The sequence below is a fragment of the Sphaerodactylus townsendi genome, linkage group LG02 (assembly GCF_021028975.2).
Source record: "Sphaerodactylus townsendi isolate TG3544 linkage group LG02, MPM_Stown_v2.3, whole genome shotgun sequence".
Classification (NCBI taxonomy): Eukaryota; Metazoa; Chordata; class Lepidosauria; order Squamata; family Sphaerodactylidae; genus Sphaerodactylus; species Sphaerodactylus townsendi.
Window position 1 is genome coordinate 58,086,625 of NC_059426.1, and position 23,791 is coordinate 58,110,415.

A 23,791-nucleotide genomic window follows, 5' to 3' on the forward strand; every position below is an offset into this window, starting at 1 on the left:
GGGGGGGGTGGGGGGGGGGGGGGGTGGGGGGGGGGGGGGGTGGGGGGGGGGGGGGGTGGGGGGGGGGGGGGGTGGGGGGGGGGGGGGGTGGGGGGGGGGGGGGGTGGGGGGGGGGGGGGGTGGGGGGGGGGGGGGGTGGGGGGGGGGGGGGGTGGGGGGGGGGGGGGGTGGGGGGGGGGGGGGGTGGGGGGGGGGGGGGGTGGGGGGGGGGGGGGGTGGGGGGGGGGGGGGGTGGGGGGGGGGGGGGGTGGGGGGGGGGGGGGGTGGGGGGGGGGGGGGGTGGGGGGGGGGGGGGGTGGGGGGGGGGGGGGGTGGGGGGGGGGGGGGGTGGGGGGGGGGGGGGGTGGGGGGGGGGGGGGGTGGGGGGGGGGGGGGGTGGGGGGGGGGGGGGGTGGGGGGGGGGGGGGGTGGGGGGGGGGGGGGGTGGGGGGGGGGGGGGGTGGGGGGGGGGGGGGGTGGGGGGGGGGGGGGGTGGGGGGGGGGGGGGGTGGGGGGGGGGGGGGGTGGGGGGGGGGGGGGGTGGGGGGGGGGGGGGGTGGGGGGGGGGGGGGGTGGGGGGGGGGGGGGGTGGGGGGGGGGGGGGGTGGGGGGGGGGGGGGGTGGGGGGGGGGGGGGGTGGGGGGGGGGGGGGGTGGGGGGGGGGGGGGGTGGGGGGGGGGGGGGGTGGGGGGGGGGGGGGGTGGGGGGGGGGGGGGGTGGGGGGGGGGGGGGGTGGGGGGGGGGGGGGGTGGGGGGGGGGGGGGGTGGGGGGGGGGGGGGGTGGGGGGGGGGGGGGGTGGGGGGGGGGGGGGGTGGGGGGGGGGGGGGGTGGGGGGGGGGGGGGGTGGGGGGGGGGGGGGGTGGGGGGGGGGGGGGGTGGGGGGGGGGGGGGGTGGGGGGGGGGGGGGGTGGGGGGGGGGGGGGGTGGGGGGGGGGGGGGGTGGGGGGGGGGGGGGGTGGGGGGGGGGGGGGGTGGGGGGGGGGGGGGGTGGGGGGGGGGGGGGGTGGGGGGGGGGGGGGGTGGGGGGGGGGGGGGGTGGGGGGGGGGGGGGGTGGGGGGGGGGGGGGGTGGGGGGGGGGGGGGGTGGGGGGGGGGGGGGGTGGGGGGGGGGGGGGGTGGGGGGGGGGGGGGGTGGGGGGGGGGGGGGGTGGGGGGGGGGGGGGGTGGGGGGGGGGGGGGGTGGGGGGGGGGGGGGGTGGGGGGGGGGGGGGGTGGGGGGGGGGGGGGGTGGGGGGGGGGGGGGGTGGGGGGGGGGGGGGGTGGGGGGGGGGGGGGGTGGGGGGGGGGGGGGGTGGGGGGGGGGGGGGGTGGGGGGGGGGGGGGGTGGGGGGGGGGGGGGGTGGGGGGGGGGGGGGGTGGGGGGGGGGGGGGGTGGGGGGGGGGGGGGGTGGGGGGGGGGGGGGGTGGGGGGGGGGGGGGGTGGGGGGGGGGGGGGGTGGGGGGGGGGGGGGGTGGGGGGGGGGGGGGGTGGGGGGGGGGGGGGGTGGGGGGGGGGGGGGGTGGGGGGGGGGGGGGGTGGGGGGGGGGGGGGGTGGGGGGGGGGGGGGGTGGGGGGGGGGGGGGGTGGGGGGGGGGGGGGGTGGGGGGGGGGGGGGGTGGGGGGGGGGGGGGGTGGGGGGGGGGGGGGGTGGGGGGGGGGGGGGGTGGGGGGGGGGGGGGGTGGGGGGGGGGGGGGGTGGGGGGGGGGGGGGGTGGGGGGGGGGGGGGGTGGGGGGGGGGGGGGGTGGGGGGGGGGGGGGGTGGGGGGGGGGGGGGGTGGGGGGGGGGGGGGGTGGGGGGGGGGGGGGGTGGGGGGGGGGGGGGGTGGGGGGGGGGGGGGGTGGGGGGGGGGGGGGGTGGGGGGGGGGGGGGGTGGGGGGGGGGGGGGGTGGGGGGGGGGGGGGGTGGGGGGGGGGGGGGGTGGGGGGGGGGGGGGGTGGGGGGGGGGGGGGGTGGGGGGGGGGGGGGGTGGGGGGGGGGGGGGGTGGGGGGGGGGGGGGGTGGGGGGGGGGGGGGGTGGGGGGGGGGGGGGGTGGGGGGGGGGGGGGGTGGGGGGGGGGGGGGGTGGGGGGGGGGGGGGGTGGGGGGGGGGGGGGGTGGGGGGGGGGGGGGGTGGGGGGGGGGGGGGGTGGGGGGGGGGGGGGGTGGGGGGGGGGGGGGGTGGGGGGGGGGGGGGGTGGGGGGGGGGGGGGGTGGGGGGGGGGGGGGGTGGGGGGGGGGGGGGGTGGGGGGGGGGGGGGGTGGGGGGGGGGGGGGGTGGGGGGGGGGGGGGGTGGGGGGGGGGGGGGGTGGGGGGGGGGGGGGGTGGGGGGGGGGGGGGGTGGGGGGGGGGGGGGGTGGGGGGGGGGGGGGGTGGGGGGGGGGGGGGGTGGGGGGGGGGGGGGGTGGGGGGGGGGGGGGGTGGGGGGGGGGGGGGGTGGGGGGGGGGGGGGGTGGGGGGGGGGGGGGGTGGGGGGGGGGGGGGGTGGGGGGGGGGGGGGGTGGGGGGGGGGGGGGGTGGGGGGGGGGGGGGGTGGGGGGGGGGGGGGGTGGGGGGGGGGGGGGGTGGGGGGGGGGGGGGGTGGGGGGGGGGGGGGGTGGGGGGGGGGGGGGGTGGGGGGGGGGGGGGGTGGGGGGGGGGGGGGGTGGGGGGGGGGGGGGGTGGGGGGGGGGGGGGGTGGGGGGGGGGGGGGGTGGGGGGGGGGGGGGGTGGGGGGGGGGGGGGGTGGGGGGGGGGGGGGGTGGGGGGGGGGGGGGGTGGGGGGGGGGGGGGGTGGGGGGGGGGGGGGGTGGGGGGGGGGGGGGGTGGGGGGGGGGGGGGGTGGGGGGGGGGGGGGGTGGGGGGGGGGGGGGGTGGGGGGGGGGGGGGGTGGGGGGGGGGGGGGGTGGGGGGGGGGGGGGGTGGGGGGGGGGGGGGGTGGGGGGGGGGGGGGGTGGGGGGGGGGGGGGGTGGGGGGGGGGGGGGGTGGGGGGGGGGGGGGGTGGGGGGGGGGGGGGGTGGGGGGGGGGGGGGGTGGGGGGGGGGGGGGGTGGGGGGGGGGGGGGGTGGGGGGGGGGGGGGGTGGGGGGGGGGGGGGGTGGGGGGGGGGGGGGGTGGGGGGGGGGGGGGGTGGGGGGGGGGGGGGGTGGGGGGGGGGGGGGGTGGGGGGGGGGGGGGGTGGGGGGGGGGGGGGGTGGGGGGGGGGGGGGGTGGGGGGGGGGGGGGGTGGGGGGGGGGGGGGGTGGGGGGGGGGGGGGGTGGGGGGGGGGGGGGGTGGGGGGGGGGGGGGGTGGGGGGGGGGGGGGGTGGGGGGGGGGGGGGGTGGGGGGGGGGGGGGGTGGGGGGGGGGGGGGGTGGGGGGGGGGGGGGGTGGGGGGGGGGGGGGGTGGGGGGGGGGGGGGGTGGGGGGGGGGGGGGGTGGGGGGGGGGGGGGGTGGGGGGGGGGGGGGGTGGGGGGGGGGGGGGGTGGGGGGGGGGGGGGGTGGGGGGGGGGGGGGGTGGGGGGGGGGGGGGGTGGGGGGGGGGGGGGGTGGGGGGGGGGGGGGGTGGGGGGGGGGGGGGGTGGGGGGGGGGGGGGGTGGGGGGGGGGGGGGGTGGGGGGGGGGGGGGGTGGGGGGGGGGGGGGGTGGGGGGGGGGGGGGGTGGGGGGGGGGGGGGGTGGGGGGGGGGGGGGGTGGGGGGGGGGGGGGGTGGGGGGGGGGGGGGGTGGGGGGGGGGGGGGGTGGGGGGGGGGGGGGGTGGGGGGGGGGGGGGGTGGGGGGGGGGGGGGGTGGGGGGGGGGGGGGGTGGGGGGGGGGGGGGGTGGGGGGGGGGGGGGGTGGGGGGGGGGGGGGGTGGGGGGGGGGGGGGGTGGGGGGGGGGGGGGGTGGGGGGGGGGGGGGGTGGGGGGGGGGGGGGGTGGGGGGGGGGGGGGGTGGGGGGGGGGGGGGGTGGGGGGGGGGGGGGGTGGGGGGGGGGGGGGGTGGGGGGGGGGGGGGGTGGGGGGGGGGGGGGGTGGGGGGGGGGGGGGGTGGGGGGGGGGGGGGGTGGGGGGGGGGGGGGGTGGGGGGGGGGGGGGGTGGGGGGGGGGGGGGGTGGGGGGGGGGGGGGGTGGGGGGGGGGGGGGGTGGGGGGGGGGGGGGGTGGGGGGGGGGGGGGGTGGGGGGGGGGGGGGGTGGGGGGGGGGGGGGGTGGGGGGGGGGGGGGGTGGGGGGGGGGGGGGGTGGGGGGGGGGGGGGGTGGGGGGGGGGGGGGGTGGGGGGGGGGGGGGGTGGGGGGGGGGGGGGGTGGGGGGGGGGGGGGGTGGGGGGGGGGGGGGGTGGGGGGGGGGGGGGGTGGGGGGGGGGGGGGGTGGGGGGGGGGGGGGGTGGGGGGGGGGGGGGGTGGGGGGGGGGGGGGGTGGGGGGGGGGGGGGGTGGGGGGGGGGGGGGGTGGGGGGGGGGGGGGGTGGGGGGGGGGGGGGGTGGGGGGGGGGGGGGGTGGGGGGGGGGGGGGGTGGGGGGGGGGGGGGGTGGGGGGGGGGGGGGGTGGGGGGGGGGGGGGGTGGGGGGGGGGGGGGGTGGGGGGGGGGGGGGGTGGGGGGGGGGGGGGGTGGGGGGGGGGGGGGGTGGGGGGGGGGGGGGGTGGGGGGGGGGGGGGGTGGGGGGGGGGGGGGGTGGGGGGGGGGGGGGGTGGGGGGGGGGGGGGGTGGGGGGGGGGGGGGGTGGGGGGGGGGGGGGGTGGGGGGGGGGGGGGGTGGGGGGGGGGGGGGGTGGGGGGGGGGGGGGGTGGGGGGGGGGGGGGGTGGGGGGGGGGGGGGGTGGGGGGGGGGGGGGGTGGGGGGGGGGGGGGGTGGGGGGGGGGGGGGGTGGGGGGGGGGGGGGGTGGGGGGGGGGGGGGGTGGGGGGGGGGGGGGGTGGGGGGGGGGGGGGGTGGGGGGGGGGGGGGGTGGGGGGGGGGGGGGGTGGGGGGGGGGGGGGGTGGGGGGGGGGGGGGGTGGGGGGGGGGGGGGGTGGGGGGGGGGGGGGGTGGGGGGGGGGGGGGGTGGGGGGGGGGGGGGGTGGGGGGGGGGGGGGGTGGGGGGGGGGGGGGGTGGGGGGGGGGGGGGGTGGGGGGGGGGGGGGGTGGGGGGGGGGGGGGGTGGGGGGGGGGGGGGGTGGGGGGGGGGGGGGGTGGGGGGGGGGGGGGGTGGGGGGGGGGGGGGGTGGGGGGGGGGGGGGGTGGGGGGGGGGGGGGGTGGGGGGGGGGGGGGGTGGGGGGGGGGGGGGGTGGGGGGGGGGGGGGGTGGGGGGGGGGGGGGGTGGGGGGGGGGGGGGGTGGGGGGGGGGGGGGGTGGGGGGGGGGGGGGGTGGGGGGGGGGGGGGGTGGGGGGGGGGGGGGGTGGGGGGGGGGGGGGGTGGGGGGGGGGGGGGGTGGGGGGGGGGGGGGGTGGGGGGGGGGGGGGGTGGGGGGGGGGGGGGGTGGGGGGGGGGGGGGGTGGGGGGGGGGGGGGGTGGGGGGGGGGGGGGGTGGGGGGGGGGGGGGGTGGGGGGGGGGGGGGGTGGGGGGGGGGGGGGGTGGGGGGGGGGGGGGGTGGGGGGGGGGGGGGGTGGGGGGGGGGGGGGGTGGGGGGGGGGGGGGGTGGGGGGGGGGGGGGGTGGGGGGGGGGGGGGGTGGGGGGGGGGGGGGGTGGGGGGGGGGGGGGGTGGGGGGGGGGGGGGGTGGGGGGGGGGGGGGGTGGGGGGGGGGGGGGGTGGGGGGGGGGGGGGGTGGGGGGGGGGGGGGGTGGGGGGGGGGGGGGGTGGGGGGGGGGGGGGGTGGGGGGGGGGGGGGGTGGGGGGGGGGGGGGGTGGGGGGGGGGGGGGGTGGGGGGGGGGGGGGGTGGGGGGGGGGGGGGGTGGGGGGGGGGGGGGGTGGGGGGGGGGGGGGGTGGGGGGGGGGGGGGGTGGGGGGGGGGGGGGGTGGGGGGGGGGGGGGGTGGGGGGGGGGGGGGGTGGGGGGGGGGGGGGGTGGGGGGGGGGGGGGGTGGGGGGGGGGGGGGGTGGGGGGGGGGGGGGGTGGGGGGGGGGGGGGGTGGGGGGGGGGGGGGGTGGGGGGGGGGGGGGGTGGGGGGGGGGGGGGGTGGGGGGGGGGGGGGGTGGGGGGGGGGGGGGGTGGGGGGGGGGGGGGGTGGGGGGGGGGGGGGGTGGGGGGGGGGGGGGGTGGGGGGGGGGGGGGGTGGGGGGGGGGGGGGGTGGGGGGGGGGGGGGGTGGGGGGGGGGGGGGGTGGGGGGGGGGGGGGGTGGGGGGGGGGGGGGGTGGGGGGGGGGGGGGGTGGGGGGGGGGGGGGGTGGGGGGGGGGGGGGGTGGGGGGGGGGGGGGGTGGGGGGGGGGGGGGGTGGGGGGGGGGGGGGGTGGGGGGGGGGGGGGGTGGGGGGGGGGGGGGGTGGGGGGGGGGGGGGGTGGGGGGGGGGGGGGGTGGGGGGGGGGGGGGGTGGGGGGGGGGGGGGGTGGGGGGGGGGGGGGGTGGGGGGGGGGGGGGGTGGGGGGGGGGGGGGGTGGGGGGGGGGGGGGGTGGGGGGGGGGGGGGGTGGGGGGGGGGGGGGGTGGGGGGGGGGGGGGGTGGGGGGGGGGGGGGGTGGGGGGGGGGGGGGGTGGGGGGGGGGGGGGGTGGGGGGGGGGGGGGGTGGGGGGGGGGGGGGGTGGGGGGGGGGGGGGGTGGGGGGGGGGGGGGGTGGGGGGGGGGGGGGGTGGGGGGGGGGGGGGGTGGGGGGGGGGGGGGGTGGGGGGGGGGGGGGGTGGGGGGGGGGGGGGGTGGGGGGGGGGGGGGGTGGGGGGGGGGGGGGGTGGGGGGGGGGGGGGGTGGGGGGGGGGGGGGGTGGGGGGGGGGGGGGGTGGGGGGGGGGGGGGGTGGGGGGGGGGGGGGGTGGGGGGGGGGGGGGGTGGGGGGGGGGGGGGGTGGGGGGGGGGGGGGGTGGGGGGGGGGGGGGGTGGGGGGGGGGGGGGGTGGGGGGGGGGGGGGGTGGGGGGGGGGGGGGGTGGGGGGGGGGGGGGGTGGGGGGGGGGGGGGGTGGGGGGGGGGGGGGGTGGGGGGGGGGGGGGGTGGGGGGGGGGGGGGGTGGGGGGGGGGGGGGGTGGGGGGGGGGGGGGGTGGGGGGGGGGGGGGGTGGGGGGGGGGGGGGGTGGGGGGGGGGGGGGGTGGGGGGGGGGGGGGGTGGGGGGGGGGGGGGGTGGGGGGGGGGGGGGGTGGGGGGGGGGGGGGGTGGGGGGGGGGGGGGGTGGGGGGGGGGGGGGGTGGGGGGGGGGGGGGGTGGGGGGGGGGGGGGGTGGGGGGGGGGGGGGGTGGGGGGGGGGGGGGGTGGGGGGGGGGGGGGGTGGGGGGGGGGGGGGGTGGGGGGGGGGGGGGGTGGGGGGGGGGGGGGGTGGGGGGGGGGGGGGGTGGGGGGGGGGGGGGGTGGGGGGGGGGGGGGGTGGGGGGGGGGGGGGGTGGGGGGGGGGGGGGGTGGGGGGGGGGGGGGGTGGGGGGGGGGGGGGGTGGGGGGGGGGGGGGGTGGGGGGGGGGGGGGGTGGGGGGGGGGGGGGGTGGGGGGGGGGGGGGGTGGGGGGGGGGGGGGGTGGGGGGGGGGGGGGGTGGGGGGGGGGGGGGGTGGGGGGGGGGGGGGGTGGGGGGGGGGGGGGGTGGGGGGGGGGGGGGGTGGGGGGGGGGGGGGGTGGGGGGGGGGGGGGGTGGGGGGGGGGGGGGGTGGGGGGGGGGGGGGGTGGGGGGGGGGGGGGGTGGGGGGGGGGGGGGGTGGGGGGGGGGGGGGGTGGGGGGGGGGGGGGGTGGGGGGGGGGGGGGGTGGGGGGGGGGGGGGGTGGGGGGGGGGGGGGGTGGGGGGGGGGGGGGGTGGGGGGGGGGGGGGGTGGGGGGGGGGGGGGGTGGGGGGGGGGGGGGGTGGGGGGGGGGGGGGGTGGGGGGGGGGGGGGGTGGGGGGGGGGGGGGGTGGGGGGGGGGGGGGGTGGGGGGGGGGGGGGGTGGGGGGGGGGGGGGGTGGGGGGGGGGGGGGGTGGGGGGGGGGGGGGGTGGGGGGGGGGGGGGGTGGGGGGGGGGGGGGGTGGGGGGGGGGGGGGGTGGGGGGGGGGGGGGGTGGGGGGGGGGGGGGGTGGGGGGGGGGGGGGGTGGGGGGGGGGGGGGGTGGGGGGGGGGGGGGGTGGGGGGGGGGGGGGGTGGGGGGGGGGGGGGGTGGGGGGGGGGGGGGGTGGGGGGGGGGGGGGGTGGGGGGGGGGGGGGGTGGGGGGGGGGGGGGGTGGGGGGGGGGGGGGGTGGGGGGGGGGGGGGGTGGGGGGGGGGGGGGGTGGGGGGGGGGGGGGGTGGGGGGGGGGGGGGGTGGGGGGGGGGGGGGGTGGGGGGGGGGGGGGGTGGGGGGGGGGGGGGGTGGGGGGGGGGGGGGGTGGGGGGGGGGGGGGGTGGGGGGGGGGGGGGGTGGGGGGGGGGGGGGGTGGGGGGGGGGGGGGGTGGGGGGGGGGGGGGGTGGGGGGGGGGGGGGGTGGGGGGGGGGGGGGGTGGGGGGGGGGGGGGGTGGGGGGGGGGGGGGGTGGGGGGGGGGGGGGGTGGGGGGGGGGGGGGGTGGGGGGGGGGGGGGGTGGGGGGGGGGGGGGGTGGGGGGGGGGGGGGGTGGGGGGGGGGGGGGGTGGGGGGGGGGGGGGGTGGGGGGGGGGGGGGGTGGGGGGGGGGGGGGGTGGGGGGGGGGGGGGGTGGGGGGGGGGGGGGGTGGGGGGGGGGGGGGGTGGGGGGGGGGGGGGGTGGGGGGGGGGGGGGGTGGGGGGGGGGGGGGGTGGGGGGGGGGGGGGGTGGGGGGGGGGGGGGGTGGGGGGGGGGGGGGGTGGGGGGGGGGGGGGGTGGGGGGGGGGGGGGGTGGGGGGGGGGGGGGGTGGGGGGGGGGGGGGGTGGGGGGGGGGGGGGGTGGGGGGGGGGGGGGGTGGGGGGGGGGGGGGGTGGGGGGGGGGGGGGGTGGGGGGGGGGGGGGGTGGGGGGGGGGGGGGGTGGGGGGGGGGGGGGGTGGGGGGGGGGGGGGGTGGGGGGGGGGGGGGGTGGGGGGGGGGGGGGGTGGGGGGGGGGGGGGGTGGGGGGGGGGGGGGGTGGGGGGGGGGGGGGGTGGGGGGGGGGGGGGGTGGGGGGGGGGGGGGGTGGGGGGGGGGGGGGGTGGGGGGGGGGGGGGGTGGGGGGGGGGGGGGGTGGGGGGGGGGGGGGGTGGGGGGGGGGGGGGGTGGGGGGGGGGGGGGGTGGGGGGGGGGGGGGGTGGGGGGGGGGGGGGGTGGGGGGGGGGGGGGGTGGGGGGGGGGGGGGGTGGGGGGGGGGGGGGGTGGGGGGGGGGGGGGGTGGGGGGGGGGGGGGGTGGGGGGGGGGGGGGGTGGGGGGGGGGGGGGGTGGGGGGGGGGGGGGGTGGGGGGGGGGGGGGGTGGGGGGGGGGGGGGGTGGGGGGGGGGGGGGGTGGGGGGGGGGGGGGGTGGGGGGGGGGGGGGGTGGGGGGGGGGGGGGGTGGGGGGGGGGGGGGGTGGGGGGGGGGGGGGGTGGGGGGGGGGGGGGGTGGGGGGGGGGGGGGGTGGGGGGGGGGGGGGGTGGGGGGGGGGGGGGGTGGGGGGGGGGGGGGGTGGGGGGGGGGGGGGGTGGGGGGGGGGGGGGGTGGGGGGGGGGGGGGGTGGGGGGGGGGGGGGGTGGGGGGGGGGGGGGGTGGGGGGGGGGGGGGGTGGGGGGGGGGGGGGGTGGGGGGGGGGGGGGGTGGGGGGGGGGGGGGGTGGGGGGGGGGGGGGGTGGGGGGGGGGGGGGGTGGGGGGGGGGGGGGGTGGGGGGGGGGGGGGGTGGGGGGGGGGGGGGGTGGGGGGGGGGGGGGGTGGGGGGGGGGGGGGGTGGGGGGGGGGGGGGGTGGGGGGGGGGGGGGGTGGGGGGGGGGGGGGGTGGGGGGGGGGGGGGGTGGGGGGGGGGGGGGGTGGGGGGGGGGGGGGGTGGGGGGGGGGGGGGGTGGGGGGGGGGGGGGGTGGGGGGGGGGGGGGGTGGGGGGGGGGGGGGGTGGGGGGGGGGGGGGGTGGGGGGGGGGGGGGGTGGGGGGGGGGGGGGGTGGGGGGGGGGGGGGGTGGGGGGGGGGGGGGGTGGGGGGGGGGGGGGGTGGGGGGGGGGGGGGGTGGGGGGGGGGGGGGGTGGGGGGGGGGGGGGGTGGGGGGGGGGGGGGGTGGGGGGGGGGGGGGGTGGGGGGGGGGGGGGGTGGGGGGGGGGGGGGGTGGGGGGGGGGGGGGGTGGGGGGGGGGGGGGGTGGGGGGGGGGGGGGGTGGGGGGGGGGGGGGGTGGGGGGGGGGGGGGGTGGGGGGGGGGGGGGGTGGGGGGGGGGGGGGGTGGGGGGGGGGGGGGGTGGGGGGGGGGGGGGGTGGGGGGGGGGGGGGGTGGGGGGGGGGGGGGGTGGGGGGGGGGGGGGGTGGGGGGGGGGGGGGGTGGGGGGGGGGGGGGGTGGGGGGGGGGGGGGGTGGGGGGGGGGGGGGGTGGGGGGGGGGGGGGGTGGGGGGGGGGGGGGGTGGGGGGGGGGGGGGGTGGGGGGGGGGGGGGGTGGGGGGGGGGGGGGGTGGGGGGGGGGGGGGGTGGGGGGGGGGGGGGGTGGGGGGGGGGGGGGGTGGGGGGGGGGGGGGGTGGGGGGGGGGGGGGGTGGGGGGGGGGGGGGGTGGGGGGGGGGGGGGGTGGGGGGGGGGGGGGGTGGGGGGGGGGGGGGGTGGGGGGGGGGGGGGGTGGGGGGGGGGGGGGGTGGGGGGGGGGGGGGGTGGGGGGGGGGGGGGGTGGGGGGGGGGGGGGGTGGGGGGGGGGGGGGGTGGGGGGGGGGGGGGGTGGGGGGGGGGGGGGGTGGGGGGGGGGGGGGGTGGGGGGGGGGGGGGGTGGGGGGGGGGGGGGGTGGGGGGGGGGGGGGGTGGGGGGGGGGGGGGGTGGGGGGGGGGGGGGGTGGGGGGGGGGGGGGGTGGGGGGGGGGGGGGGTGGGGGGGGGGGGGGGTGGGGGGGGGGGGGGGTGGGGGGGGGGGGGGGTGGGGGGGGGGGGGGGTGGGGGGGGGGGGGGGTGGGGGGGGGGGGGGGTGGGGGGGGGGGGGGGTGGGGGGGGGGGGGGGTGGGGGGGGGGGGGGGTGGGGGGGGGGGGGGGTGGGGGGGGGGGGGGGTGGGGGGGGGGGGGGGTGGGGGGGGGGGGGGGTGGGGGGGGGGGGGGGTGGGGGGGGGGGGGGGTGGGGGGGGGGGGGGGTGGGGGGGGGGGGGGGTGGGGGGGGGGGGGGGTGGGGGGGGGGGGGGGTGGGGGGGGGGGGGGGTGGGGGGGGGGGGGGGTGGGGGGGGGGGGGGGTGGGGGGGGGGGGGGGTGGGGGGGGGGGGGGGTGGGGGGGGGGGGGGGTGGGGGGGGGGGGGGGTGGGGGGGGGGGGGGGTGGGGGGGGGGGGGGGTGGGGGGGGGGGGGGGTGGGGGGGGGGGGGGGTGGGGGGGGGGGGGGGTGGGGGGGGGGGGGGGTGGGGGGGGGGGGGGGTGGGGGGGGGGGGGGGTGGGGGGGGGGGGGGGTGGGGGGGGGGGGGGGTGGGGGGGGGGGGGGGTGGGGGGGGGGGGGGGTGGGGGGGGGGGGGGGTGGGGGGGGGGGGGGGTGGGGGGGGGGGGGGGTGGGGGGGGGGGGGGGTGGGGGGGGGGGGGGGTGGGGGGGGGGGGGGGTGGGGGGGGGGGGGGGTGGGGGGGGGGGGGGGTGGGGGGGGGGGGGGGTGGGGGGGGGGGGGGGTGGGGGGGGGGGGGGGTGGGGGGGGGGGGGGGTGGGGGGGGGGGGGGGTGGGGGGGGGGGGGGGTGGGGGGGGGGGGGGGTGGGGGGGGGGGGGGGTGGGGGGGGGGGGGGGTGGGGGGGGGGGGGGGTGGGGGGGGGGGGGGGTGGGGGGGGGGGGGGGTGGGGGGGGGGGGGGGTGGGGGGGGGGGGGGGTGGGGGGGGGGGGGGGTGGGGGGGGGGGGGGGTGGGGGGGGGGGGGGGTGGGGGGGGGGGGGGGTGGGGGGGGGGGGGGGTGGGGGGGGGGGGGGGTGGGGGGGGGGGGGGGTGGGGGGGGGGGGGGGTGGGGGGGGGGGGGGGTGGGGGGGGGGGGGGGTGGGGGGGGGGGGGGGTGGGGGGGGGGGGGGGTGGGGGGGGGGGGGGGTGGGGGGGGGGGGGGGTGGGGGGGGGGGGGGGTGGGGGGGGGGGGGGGTGGGGGGGGGGGGGGGTGGGGGGGGGGGGGGGTGGGGGGGGGGGGGGGTGGGGGGGGGGGGGGGTGGGGGGGGGGGGGGGTGGGGGGGGGGGGGGGTGGGGGGGGGGGGGGGTGGGGGGGGGGGGGGGTGGGGGGGGGGGGGGGTGGGGGGGGGGGGGGGTGGGGGGGGGGGGGGGTGGGGGGGGGGGGGGGTGGGGGGGGGGGGGGGTGGGGGGGGGGGGGGGTGGGGGGGGGGGGGGGTGGGGGGGGGGGGGGGTGGGGGGGGGGGGGGGTGGGGGGGGGGGGGGGTGGGGGGGGGGGGGGGTGGGGGGGGGGGGGGGTGGGGGGGGGGGGGGGTGGGGGGGGGGGGGGGTGGGGGGAAACTTATTATCATCATCTTTTTTTAATTTTAGCCTCTGTACCTCACCAAAGGTATAGGCCTCTTAGAGCAGGGAGTATGTATCATCCCTAGTGGCAGAGGCGTAGCAAGGGGGAAAAATGAGTGTGTCCTCCGCCCCAGTCACGCCCCGAAAGGCCCTCGCTGCACCCACATAGGGGCGTGCATCTGGTGCGTCCCCTCCCGTCCCCTTGGAGCTACGTCTCTGCCTGGTGGTAATGCTTGAGGTCTACAGAAAAGTGGATTTACCAACTGCATCCAAAAGGGAGACTGGAGACACTGTTCCTATTGATAGACCATGCCCAGAAGGTAGAGCTGGGAAAATATTGCTTATTTTCTGTGCATTTATGCTGCACCATTTTTAGATACTGTAAAATGTTATTTGGGGTGTCTGTGATTCCCTGTTAGTGCTGATCAGCATTCAGCTGAGCCCAATACACATTTTTTTTGTTTCAGCTTTCTTTTTAAATTGATAGAACAGTTTATGTTTGCTAACACTGGCTTTTTTCTGCCCGTCAAACTGTCAAAGGAAACTATGCTAACTCACACATACAAACACAACTAAAAAAATAGCAGTGTATTTGCTATGTTCACATCATCACTGCACTTTCTAATGATACACAAATCTCCAAGTTTACATCAAAACAAACTTGCATTTGAGCTCTGTGCATCAGGGTCTCTAAGAGCATAATGCCTTAAAATTCTTTTTTGTTTAATGGAGACCAAAGTGCTGCTTGAGAAGATTCTTTCAAAACTGGGAGAGTTTCCAAAAAAATTTGTGATGAAGCAGCATGTTTTTAAAAAAAAATAGTTCCAAGTTGCACTGTACATATGCTGGCCTTACACATGTTCAAAAGAACTCTCTAGATTGCTGTTGATAATAGAAAGATAGCTAGAAGTCGCATGGAAGTCTAATTAGAACTGACCACCAACCTTAGCCAACAGCATTTTCATTTTGCCTTAAAATACAACAAACCAGATCTGTAGAGATTTATTCTTATCAATTTGATGTTCAATACAAAATAAAGTACAATATTTTAATAACAAATAATAATATGCAATAATGATAATAAAAATGTTGGAATGTTTGAACACCCAATATAGATAGAGAATCAGTATTCATAAACAAAAGGTTGGTACAAAATAAGATACAACACTGGTCCACTGTAGATTGTAGCAATGCTTAAAATACTGCATTGTACCCAAATGATTGCATTTTCCTTAGGGAGCGGAAAGAGCTGGGCATGGATATGGATAATTATGGTAGCTTTGTAGAAGTAATCAGGTCTAATTTGGTCAATAATCTAGCTATAATTGATGAATTAGGTCACGGATCCCCAAAGAATACACCAACACCTTTAGAAAGTGAGCAAGGTCACATGGAGCTTTTTTATAACAGGGTTTCTGATTGGATGTGCAGATATGTACAGAAGTTGATTTGGCAGTTGGTGCCACCACAGCACAAGAATCTTTACTGTCTGACTGAGGGTAAGCTGTGTGTAGCGATGAAAAAATAGTACAGTTATCCCTTCCATGGCACTGGGGTTAGGGGTGTGGCACTCCCAGCTATCTGGAAATCCACGTAAAAAAATTTGGCCCTCCTTTTGTACCAGATAATAAGTTTGAATTTTTTCTTTTATTTTAACTTTTTAAAAAGAACATATGTATATTTATGGTAATAAAAGATAAAATCTGTTGATATTTGACAATACTATCCGTATATTTTACGCATTTCTGAGTTTCTAAACTTTTCTGTGTTGTCTCTAGCTTTCATGTGTCGTCTGCAGCTTCCGCAAAACTCTCCAAAAATTCCCATTTAATTTCTGATGCTAACCTGTGATATATTAAAACTGCAATGGGGAAAGCAGCAATATGGAAGAGATTACTGTATGTGCATTTTAAAAGGCATCCTGTTAAACAAATCTTCAACTTGAAATGTTGAAGAGCATAACCTAACTCTCTGACATTTGGTGGTTGTGCCCTCCAGAATTCCAAATGTGCCAACATGTTCAAAGAGAGCCCCTGAAATATGCTATAGCATTAAGGTAATATGCTATAGATTACAGAACCATAGGTGACAGCTGTGAGTGACCATATTCTGTAACAGCCCAGAGAGACAGTCCCTCCTGGGGGTTGATTCCTTGACCCTAATCAAGAACAGTGTTGAGTAAAGTGCAGCTGGTTTATATGATCCTTTTTTTGTATTTATATGCCACCAGTCAAAGGCAATTTACAGAAAATGAAAATAAGCAAAAACTTAGAAGAAGAAGAAGAAGAAGAAGAAGAAGAAGAAGAAGAAGAAGAAGAAGAAGAAGAAGAAGAAGAAGAAGAAGAAGAAGAAGAAGAAGAAGAAGAAGAAGAAGAAGAAGAAGAAAAGGGAAGGAGGAGGAGGAGGAGGAGGGAGAGGAGGGGCGGCGGCGGCTGACTGACAGCGACAGAGCACCTTGTGAGGTGCCAGAGTGGGAGCTGAGAGGAGTTCTGAAAAGAACTCTGACTAACCCAACTGAGTAAGCCCAGCAAATGTAGGAGATGCGAGAAACATCTTGGGTTCACCAGATAAACCTCTGCCACTCAGGTAAAGGAGTGAAGAATCAAACCTGGTTTGAATCCACCAGCTTTTAGCCACTACACCACGTTGGAAGAATTTGTTATTGTTCAGGTCAAAAAATTCCATATGCATTTAGTAAATGAAGCTTCTTCAGGGGAATGTGCCTTTGACTGGTGGTATATAAATGCAAAACAAAGATGCAAGAAATATAGTAATGTGAGGAGTGGAGTATTTACATTCCCTCGTGCTGTCTCTCTCTCACACACATACTCTTTAAAAAATTCAATACGCATTTAGTAATACAGCTTCTTCAGGAGAATGTGCTCATCCCTCAATGGTTTTACAGCAAGAACTTGTACAAACAACAAAACACCAGCAGATTCATTGAAAAACAGATTCCATTTCATTGAAAAACACACAGGAAAATTTTAAAACCTGCGTTATTCAATTCTGCTCTTCTGACAAAAGCCTATGAAGCCATTAATACACATATCAGAATTTTTGTTAAAAAAAAGGGGGGAAGTCATAACCTTGGCTTATGAACATTTATGGAACAGTTGGGTTCTAAAATTTAGCTCTTAGTGTTTTCCACAGTCACCACAAGAGGTGGGCTTCCTCCAAGTATATTTTCTGTTTGCTGAAATGCAGCTTTTCCCTACAACCTTTTCAGTGGGCTTTTTTCACTTTTGCTTTGTGAATAGTTTGCCAGGGATCTGGCAGTAAGGAGGAAAGAACACTATTTTTGTCTGTGCTGTGCCCAGAAAATCTATGATTTTAGCCTGTGGTTATATAATCAGATCTGAAAAAAAAACCATTGACATCTCTCCTTTAACCTCATCTAATAGCAGATGAACTGAAAGCATAAAGTATATTCCCAACCATTGTCAGATTCATACAATTAGATACAGACTAGCATTAAACAGGATCTTTGTGGGGTGGGGACTCTTACAAATAAAAAACCATGTCTTTGTTACCAGATTGTTAGTAAGCTCCCAATTTATAAAGCAATTTAACATCAACTAAATCTAGTTAATCACACACAGCTTTACAGGATGTTTGGCTGGCAGATGTACAGAAGATATGGGAGGTGAAAGAAAACCTTCAGGTCGCCCAAACAGCTGTTTCTGAAGTGCATCTCCCACCCACCCCCATACGTAGCTGTAAACATTAACATCTGCTTTACATCCAAACATAACTCACTCTACAGAAGATCTCAAACTAATATAAATTTACCTTCAGTGTGAGTGCTCTGTTATATTCAGTGTGAAATGTTCCATCTCTGTCAAGAAAGGAGTATGGCAGAAAACGGCAATTAATTTCAGAACTGTCATTAGAAAATTATGCAGCTGTCTCCTCTGGTCAGGATCAATGAAGTTTTCCTCAACTTGCAGGGTGTGCAAAACACAACAATCAAAAACAACTTTTCCAGGCAAACAAGCCTCTAATGAGCAATCGCTTCCACAAAGTCTTAATGAGTGCATTTACCACAGGCAGGGTTTGGGGAGTGGCAGATGCCCAGGGAAACTTACACTGGTGCTATAATTATGCACATTGGTCCCTAAAGAGCTAATACAATCACGTGCTGAAATCAATGAGCCGCTAAACCAATCTCTGAGTGTGCTAAACAGCAATGCTGGAAACTCGATAGTTGAACAGCATTGTGGATTGAATGTAGGGTATCCAAATGATCCCAAAACAGCTTTGCTGTTTTTGAGAAGAGGAAACTCATTTCTGTCAAACACGTTGGCTTTTTAAAAGTTTAAAACACACATCACAGAAGCTGATATATTTGGTCAGATCAAAAGGTCATTTTCTACCAGTGGAATGAAGCTTCTTTTTCCTCCCATGAAGACTAAACTCCTCCAAAATCTGCTGTAGTGAGACAGAGGGTCTTAGTAGAAGGTCAGAATTGGCCAAAATCTGCTCCTCCCTTCTACTGGCAGAAAACGCATTTCTCATTCAGCCCACTGAGACTAGTGAATCTCCCATCCCATCAGACCAGCCAGATGGAAATACAACACTTCCAGGTAGCAATGTTGGCATAAGTACATATATTAATATCTGAAGAACAGAGGTTTATATAACGTCTGAATCCAGGATACTCTTTAAGATTACACTATGCTTTACAGCATCACAACAGGGAAACTATATATCAACTATAATCTATGAATCAGGTTTATGCAAGTTGAATAAGAATTACACAAAACACATATACTTAATAGGAACAACCCAGACAATGTCAAACACTTTAAAGTCTCATTGATTTCAGTTGGAGAGCGAAGCATATGTTTAGCTCACATCTGAAATCAATGGGACTTCACTCTGACTGGATTGTACCAACAAATGTTAGCCAAGACCATCAATTCACTGTAGTGCAAATTGATAATGACCATATTTATTGCAAATGACTTACTCCTCAGTACTACAATATCTAAAAAGGGTAAGGGTCCAGTGTACAGATGAATAACAAAATGAGGGCCCCTATTCTAAAGAGTTTTTGTATTCAGTGAACACCACCATTTAGAAACTCTGTCACCATTCAACTTACTTGTAATGTAGTAATTCTATACCTTTCTCCTTCAAACTAGGGTCAACTTTCATCTTCTTGCATAGTTTTCGACTCTCTGAATCACTGCAAAGATACACAAGCAAAAAACCACATAATGTTTTTAAACAACAATACCAAATGCCATATATCAGTTACTCCAATTATTTCCTCTTAGAACAGTTACTAGAAGTTTAATAAATCACAGTTGTATCTAACACCTGGAAAACACAGAGAAGCCCAGAATCCAGTTCAACACACTTATTATCAATGTCAATTCCTCTAATATTTGAGTACTAAAACTGATAGATTTGTTTCTTTGATTTTTGCCACCTCTGTTTTCAGCCAGATTGGGATCCTAAAGAAGCTTACATAAAACAAATCTAGTAATCACATTCATTTTAATAATGTACTACAATAGAAAAATAAATATTTAATACCTTGTGCCTTAAGAAAAGGAGTCCTTGCAACTTAAGCATCACAGAATTGTGATTAATACGATTGACAGAATACAAGGGCAGAAGATTTATAACAGCAAAGGGGCTGAGCAGTTGCATTGTATGAAACAGATCTGTTTCTCCACAGAAGAGCCAGATTTGAGTCCAGCAGCAACGTAAAGACGAACAAGATTTTGCAGGTAAACTTCAAGAGTCAAAGATTCCTTCATCAGATCCAAAAAGGAAAGGAGATCTTAGACCTTCTATCCCAGTCAGAAGATGGGAGAGTATTGCAAAGAAAGGAGTCAGGATTCAAAGGTACAATACCTTTGTTGGTAGTCCATAGACCAGGGGTTGGTAGTCCATAGACCAGGGGTCTGCAACCTGTGGCTCTCCAGATGTTCATGGACTACAAATCCCATCAGCCCTGCCAGCATGCATGCTGGCAGGGGCTGATAGGAATTGTAGTCCATGAACATCTGGAGAGCCACAGGTTGCAGACCTCTGCTATAGACCTACAGACAAAAATATTCTGGTGACAGGGCTTGTGTGCACTGGAGTTGATATTTAGAATTGACACGTCCCATTATCTCAAACACAAGTTTCATTGGGTGGGATCTGTCATCATGGATAAAATCCAGCTGATGATGTCACATTGAAAAGAAGAGTTCATTCTAGTACTTCCATACAACATTTAGTATGTACTAAAAATACCATGGAAATTAAAACATAAAAGGTAGCGGAGTTCTTAATGCCAGATTATTTCCCCGTCTCCAATTTATATAAGCAGTAGTCACCACAAGCAGACATACATAGAAGGCTTAGAAGAACCCATGTATCTATAATACGGCATACCATAACTTATCCAGGAAAAAGTGATTTGCATATTATCACTTGGAGTCGTTTGATGATTTAATTAGCGTACCTACATTCTTCTCTCAAGAGATGATGCATGGAATAAGGCTCAGAGAAGGATTAAAACTGTGCTGGAAAAGCTGAGTGGATGAAAAAAGATGGCAGTGAATCAGGGCTTTAATTGCTAAAAAGGATGATTCCTAAAGCACTTCTTCCAGCTTTATACCAGATTTGTGTATATATGTAGTTACTGGATAGTGAGGGGAAAGCATAGCGTATGAGAACAGTATTTTCAGTTTCAGCCTTGAGAAATGGGGTAATTGTTCCCTCAAATTTGTTTAGATTCTGCAAAGGTTTTATTTTTCTTCAGTGAGAGGTAGTAGGACTAAAAACTAGGGATATGTGCTCAAATACATACCATCTAAATATACATCCCAAAATATGCCACTAGTATTTGGGTATTTTATCAAGTATCTAGAGTAGCATCCAAAATTCTTGGGAGTATGGGTATCTGCATCCCATATACTTCCAGAAATATTTGGGAAGTTCCATAGTTGGCATTCTAAAGATTACAGGCCAAGGGTTTTTTCCCCGCCTTTAACAGGTTTCCTGGCAGAGCTTTGGTACCTTCTCCCTCCCTCCCTCCTTCCCTCCCTCCCTCTTCAGAGCAGGGCTTTATTTCATAGCCTTTTTCCCTGTCCAGTTGATACCCCTGCAAGTAGGATAGCTGGAAGCATCTTTTTCTGGGGCCTGTAGAATAGGATGCCTGGGTTCAATGGCACTTAAACCTTGAAAGTTCTTTAGTGGATAGGCAACACTAATTTTAATGTGTGTTGGGTGGAAAATACCATAGCCACTCCAGCTGCCCCACCAAGAAGATGATTTGGGTTTTATGCCCCACTTTTCTCCACCTTAAGGAGTATGAAAATGGCTTACAAACTCCTTCCCTTCCTCTTTCCACAACAGACACCTTGTGAGGTAAGTGGGCCTGAGAGTTCTGAGAGATTTGTGACTGGCCCGATGTCACCCAGCAGGCTTCATGTGGAGGAGTGAGGAATTAAACTTGGTTCTCCAGATTAGAGTCTGCCGCTTGTAATGACTACACTATATTGGTTCTCATGGAATCCCCATGGAATAATGAAATCCAAAAAATACAGAGTCCTGGGGGGGGAAATACTGGTGTCCTTTCTAAAATTCAATTTAGACAATACGATTTTTTTCTAATGCATATTTTTTACTTAAGTTTACCTAGGGATTATATCCTCTTAGCCTTTCTTAGTAGTGTATTTCATTTTCTGTTGTGAGAAGTTCAGAATTTTAAATCTGCCTGAGCATTATGACTCCCTACTTGTTTAGCCCCAATTCTAAAGGTGTTTTTGAGGGGTGAGGATACAAAAGCGGTATTTACTGGACAGTAAAAGGAATTTTACACCCACTCAGAGGCATACATTATTTCACAGTCAGGCTGTAGCAAAGAGGCTACACTTTGTTGCTATATTTAGCAACAGTGATTTTGAACAGGTACCAGATTGAGCAAAACATATTATTAAATGTATTGATTTTTCTGTTCCTTTTCCTCACCACCACCATAGCTCCATATATCCCTGCAAACAAAGAAGGCTACCCAAAATTAGTAAATCTCACTGCCCAGTGTGCTCAATTGTTACTCTCCCTTCCTGGATTCACAACAAGTAACAGCGACAACTTCTGGTTAAAAGGGGTACAAGTCTGTCCTTGTGAAGATAAAAATCAGGTTTTTCTCTCTGTTACCCTTATGTTGACCAAAAGTGCTATTTTGATTCCATGCCAAGATGAGGTCTCAAATCTCAACTGTGGCTCCTAGAAGCTTTGGTGAGCAAACTACACCCTTTACTAAGAAAATTATATTTTGTCACAGTTTTCCATGCTCTATAATGTGCTTTATGTGAGACCGCCTTTTAAAGGCAGTGCTAAATATAGCAACAAAGTGGTTTTCTTATAGGATATAGAGAACACATACAAGTAATCTTAAAAAGCACTTCACTGCCTGTCAATTCATTTCTCAGCAGAATTCAAAGAATTGTTCTTATATTTAAAATCTTACACAAATAGGACCAGGGTATCTGAAGCATCACCTAGTCCCTAATGAAGCTGCATGTCAGACTGAGGAGCCCCTGCTCTGTATGCTTTCATCTTTGGTGGTGAGGCCAGTGGTGACTTGAGACAAGGCCAGGCTTACCTCATACTGGAGCTGACACAAGGGTTAAGTGCTCTGAAGGCCATTTCCTTCAGCCCTATTCTACATAGCACAACAGTGTTAACTAGGGTGAGAGCATGCCTACTAGCCGGCTATCAACTCAGATAGTGTATCCCAGCCCGAGGGCCAAATGTATTGTGCAAGTTTACTACAATGGTCACTGTGTACCCAGAAGATCAACTCAAGACACGCAAGTTACGCAACACACTTTCAGGTAGCAAAGGTCTGGGTTTCACAAACATGTTATGCTAATTGTAATGTCCTGCTCTATAACAGCATCTTGTCTCAGGGAAAGCGCTATCAACCTGAGAAAGGTGCCATAATTAGCAGAACAGATACATGCACTCGCCTCAATATATTTTTGGAACTGTGTTTTCACAGTTATGGTGTCTCAACTATCTGGAAGCTCAAGACCTTGGCTAATCTTTTTGTCTAACAAAATGAAAACTTAATATTCAATATGGGTCTAGAAAAATTCAGACCATCTCTTCAGTTTACTCTTCAATTTCCCTATTGATTAACAATGGTCATGTATTTACCTAACATGCACAATTCCTTAGAAAAGACAGATAATAAATATTAATGCAGAGTCCACTGATGCTTATTAATTAACACCCGTAAACTTCATACTTATTCAGTAAACGGGAGACCAACACATAATAAAATACTAGCATCATCATGAATGAAATCCCAAGAACATTTTCAATTATTTGCAACAATACTTTTGTCAGAGTTGATGGTTAACCTTACAGTGAACCGACATGGTGCAATTACTTAGAAGATAAAAAGAGCTGCGATGCATAAGAATGGAAATATGCCTAACATAGGAATTTGTCTCATTATGGTACTATTTTATTTTTTACATGTCATGAGCAATCACAAAGGCACTTGATCGCACTTTCCATTTCATATGACATGCAAACCAAGCAGTGATTGCTGGCCTCTCTGCTGAGGGACCTCAAACCTGCCTAAGACTTTCTGGAATGTTCCCTGGGAACTGCTAAATTTACACAAGTGTTCTTGGAAGCAACCCTTTCCATTATACGCCCTCCCCAACACACAGAGTAAAGAAAATTATCAGAACATGCGGTTACATATGTTGAAATAGTCTAAATACTATAAGTTGACCCAAATATAAGTCGAGGCACCTAATTTTACTGCAAAAAAACTGGAAACTTATTGACTCAAGTATAAGTCTAGGGTGGGAAATGCAGCAGCTACTGGTAAATTTCAAAAATAAAATAGATACCAGTAAAATTCATGAAGGTATCTCATTGGTTGTAAGAAAAGTTGACTAAAAGCAATCTTCATGATCAGAGGACAAACAGGATGAAGGCAAGAAGGGAGACTGCCTGGCTGCTTCATGTCAAAGACTGTGAGGACCCACAAGGCCTCCCTCAAAAATGGCTCACTAGAATTTTAAAAATGTCATTTAGCAAGGCAGTTTTTAAAGGAAGTAGATACTGTTTGCTAGCACCACCTTGTGAACAGTGTACGCTTTTATCCTTGCATGTTCAGGGACATATTTTATTCAAAGGTAAGATTTAGCCATTAGGAAGAGCTACACAGTGTCTCTTTGTCTCCTACCACCCTTGCTAAATAGCACAGAAGGTATTTTCTCTGTCGATTAAGAACTGTAAAGACACTTTTCTTTTCAGCTTTAATTTGTACTGCTTTACAGAGAATTTTGCACAAAGAAACTCGAAGCTTGACCTGATTTACTAGTAACAAATCTTGAGCTTGAATTTTTGTAGTCTTTAAATGCTACAAAGTGCAAATTGGAATCTCTCTCCAAGAGGAAACCATGCCTGTCAGAACCTGGAATTTCAAAGGAGGGCACAGAGTAATACCTAACCACGGCATTCAGAGCCAATGAAGCAACTCTAATTGCAAGAGAGACTGTGGCTTTATCAAAGAAATGGAGAATATACAAGCCTGGCTTTACATAAAAAAAGCACAAAAGGGAACCCGTGAATTTAATACTCAAAGTTGGATGCAGGCAAAATGCTTCTGCCACAGCTGGGTGTGATCCTCCTTTCGGTTATTGCTTACAGGCTCCGGCCGGCCATCTTAGGGATTACACGTATATATACTCGAGTATAAGCCAAGGGGTACTTTTTCAGCATTGAAAAATGTGCTGAAAAAGTCGACTTATACTCGAGTATATACGGTAGATGTGAATAAATAAGTAGAATACAGGACCCCGCAAGAAGCAACAAGGTCACAGTGACAACAAACATAAACAGCTAAGAGCTAAAGATTAGCCTATGGGTCCTATACAATAATAAAACAAACTTTAAGGCACTATACACTCTTTGGCATGCTGAAGGCAAAACACAAGAGCCAAACACCACGGTTCAGTCCTGATCTGGAGGTAAAAGAACAAGTCATAGTTCATGGTTGGGCCAACACCAAAGTATTTAGTTGGGCTGTACACAAGAGGCACACAAGCTCAAAAATCACCCACCAGGCTATTCCTTTCGCCAGACATTCACATAAACTGTGGCTTGAGCTGTGCCCTTGCTGCAGAAGACTAACACAGCTATCTTTCACAACGTTATAAGTATAAGCCATTAAAGAACCAACTGAGACAATTTAAGTAAAGGAAGCAGAAGTAGTAACATATACCTTCTACCTACTTACGCCTCTGTATAACTGGAAAGCAACCAAGTCAAAAGTAGAACCTACTGGGAATTTCTGGAGGCCAATTAAATAAACACAACCAAAAGAATCTCTTTTGAGGAGGAAAGGATG

General features: G+C 67.5%; 1 protein-coding gene across 1 annotated transcript in view; it reads right to left on the minus strand.

The window, feature by feature from the left end:
* The window catches only part of PDIA5 (protein disulfide isomerase family A member 5), a 182,042-nt gene that overhangs the window by 91,305 nt on the left and 66,946 nt on the right, over positions 1–23,791 (minus strand). The window contains exons 4-5 of the mRNA XM_048484502.1: positions 17,513–17,596; positions 16,198–16,243 (exon numbers count right to left, since the gene is read on the minus strand). Coding sequence (XP_048340459.1) covers positions 16,198–16,243; positions 17,513–17,596 — 130 coding nt within the window. The remainder of the gene's footprint in view (positions 1–16,197; positions 16,244–17,512; positions 17,597–23,791) is intronic.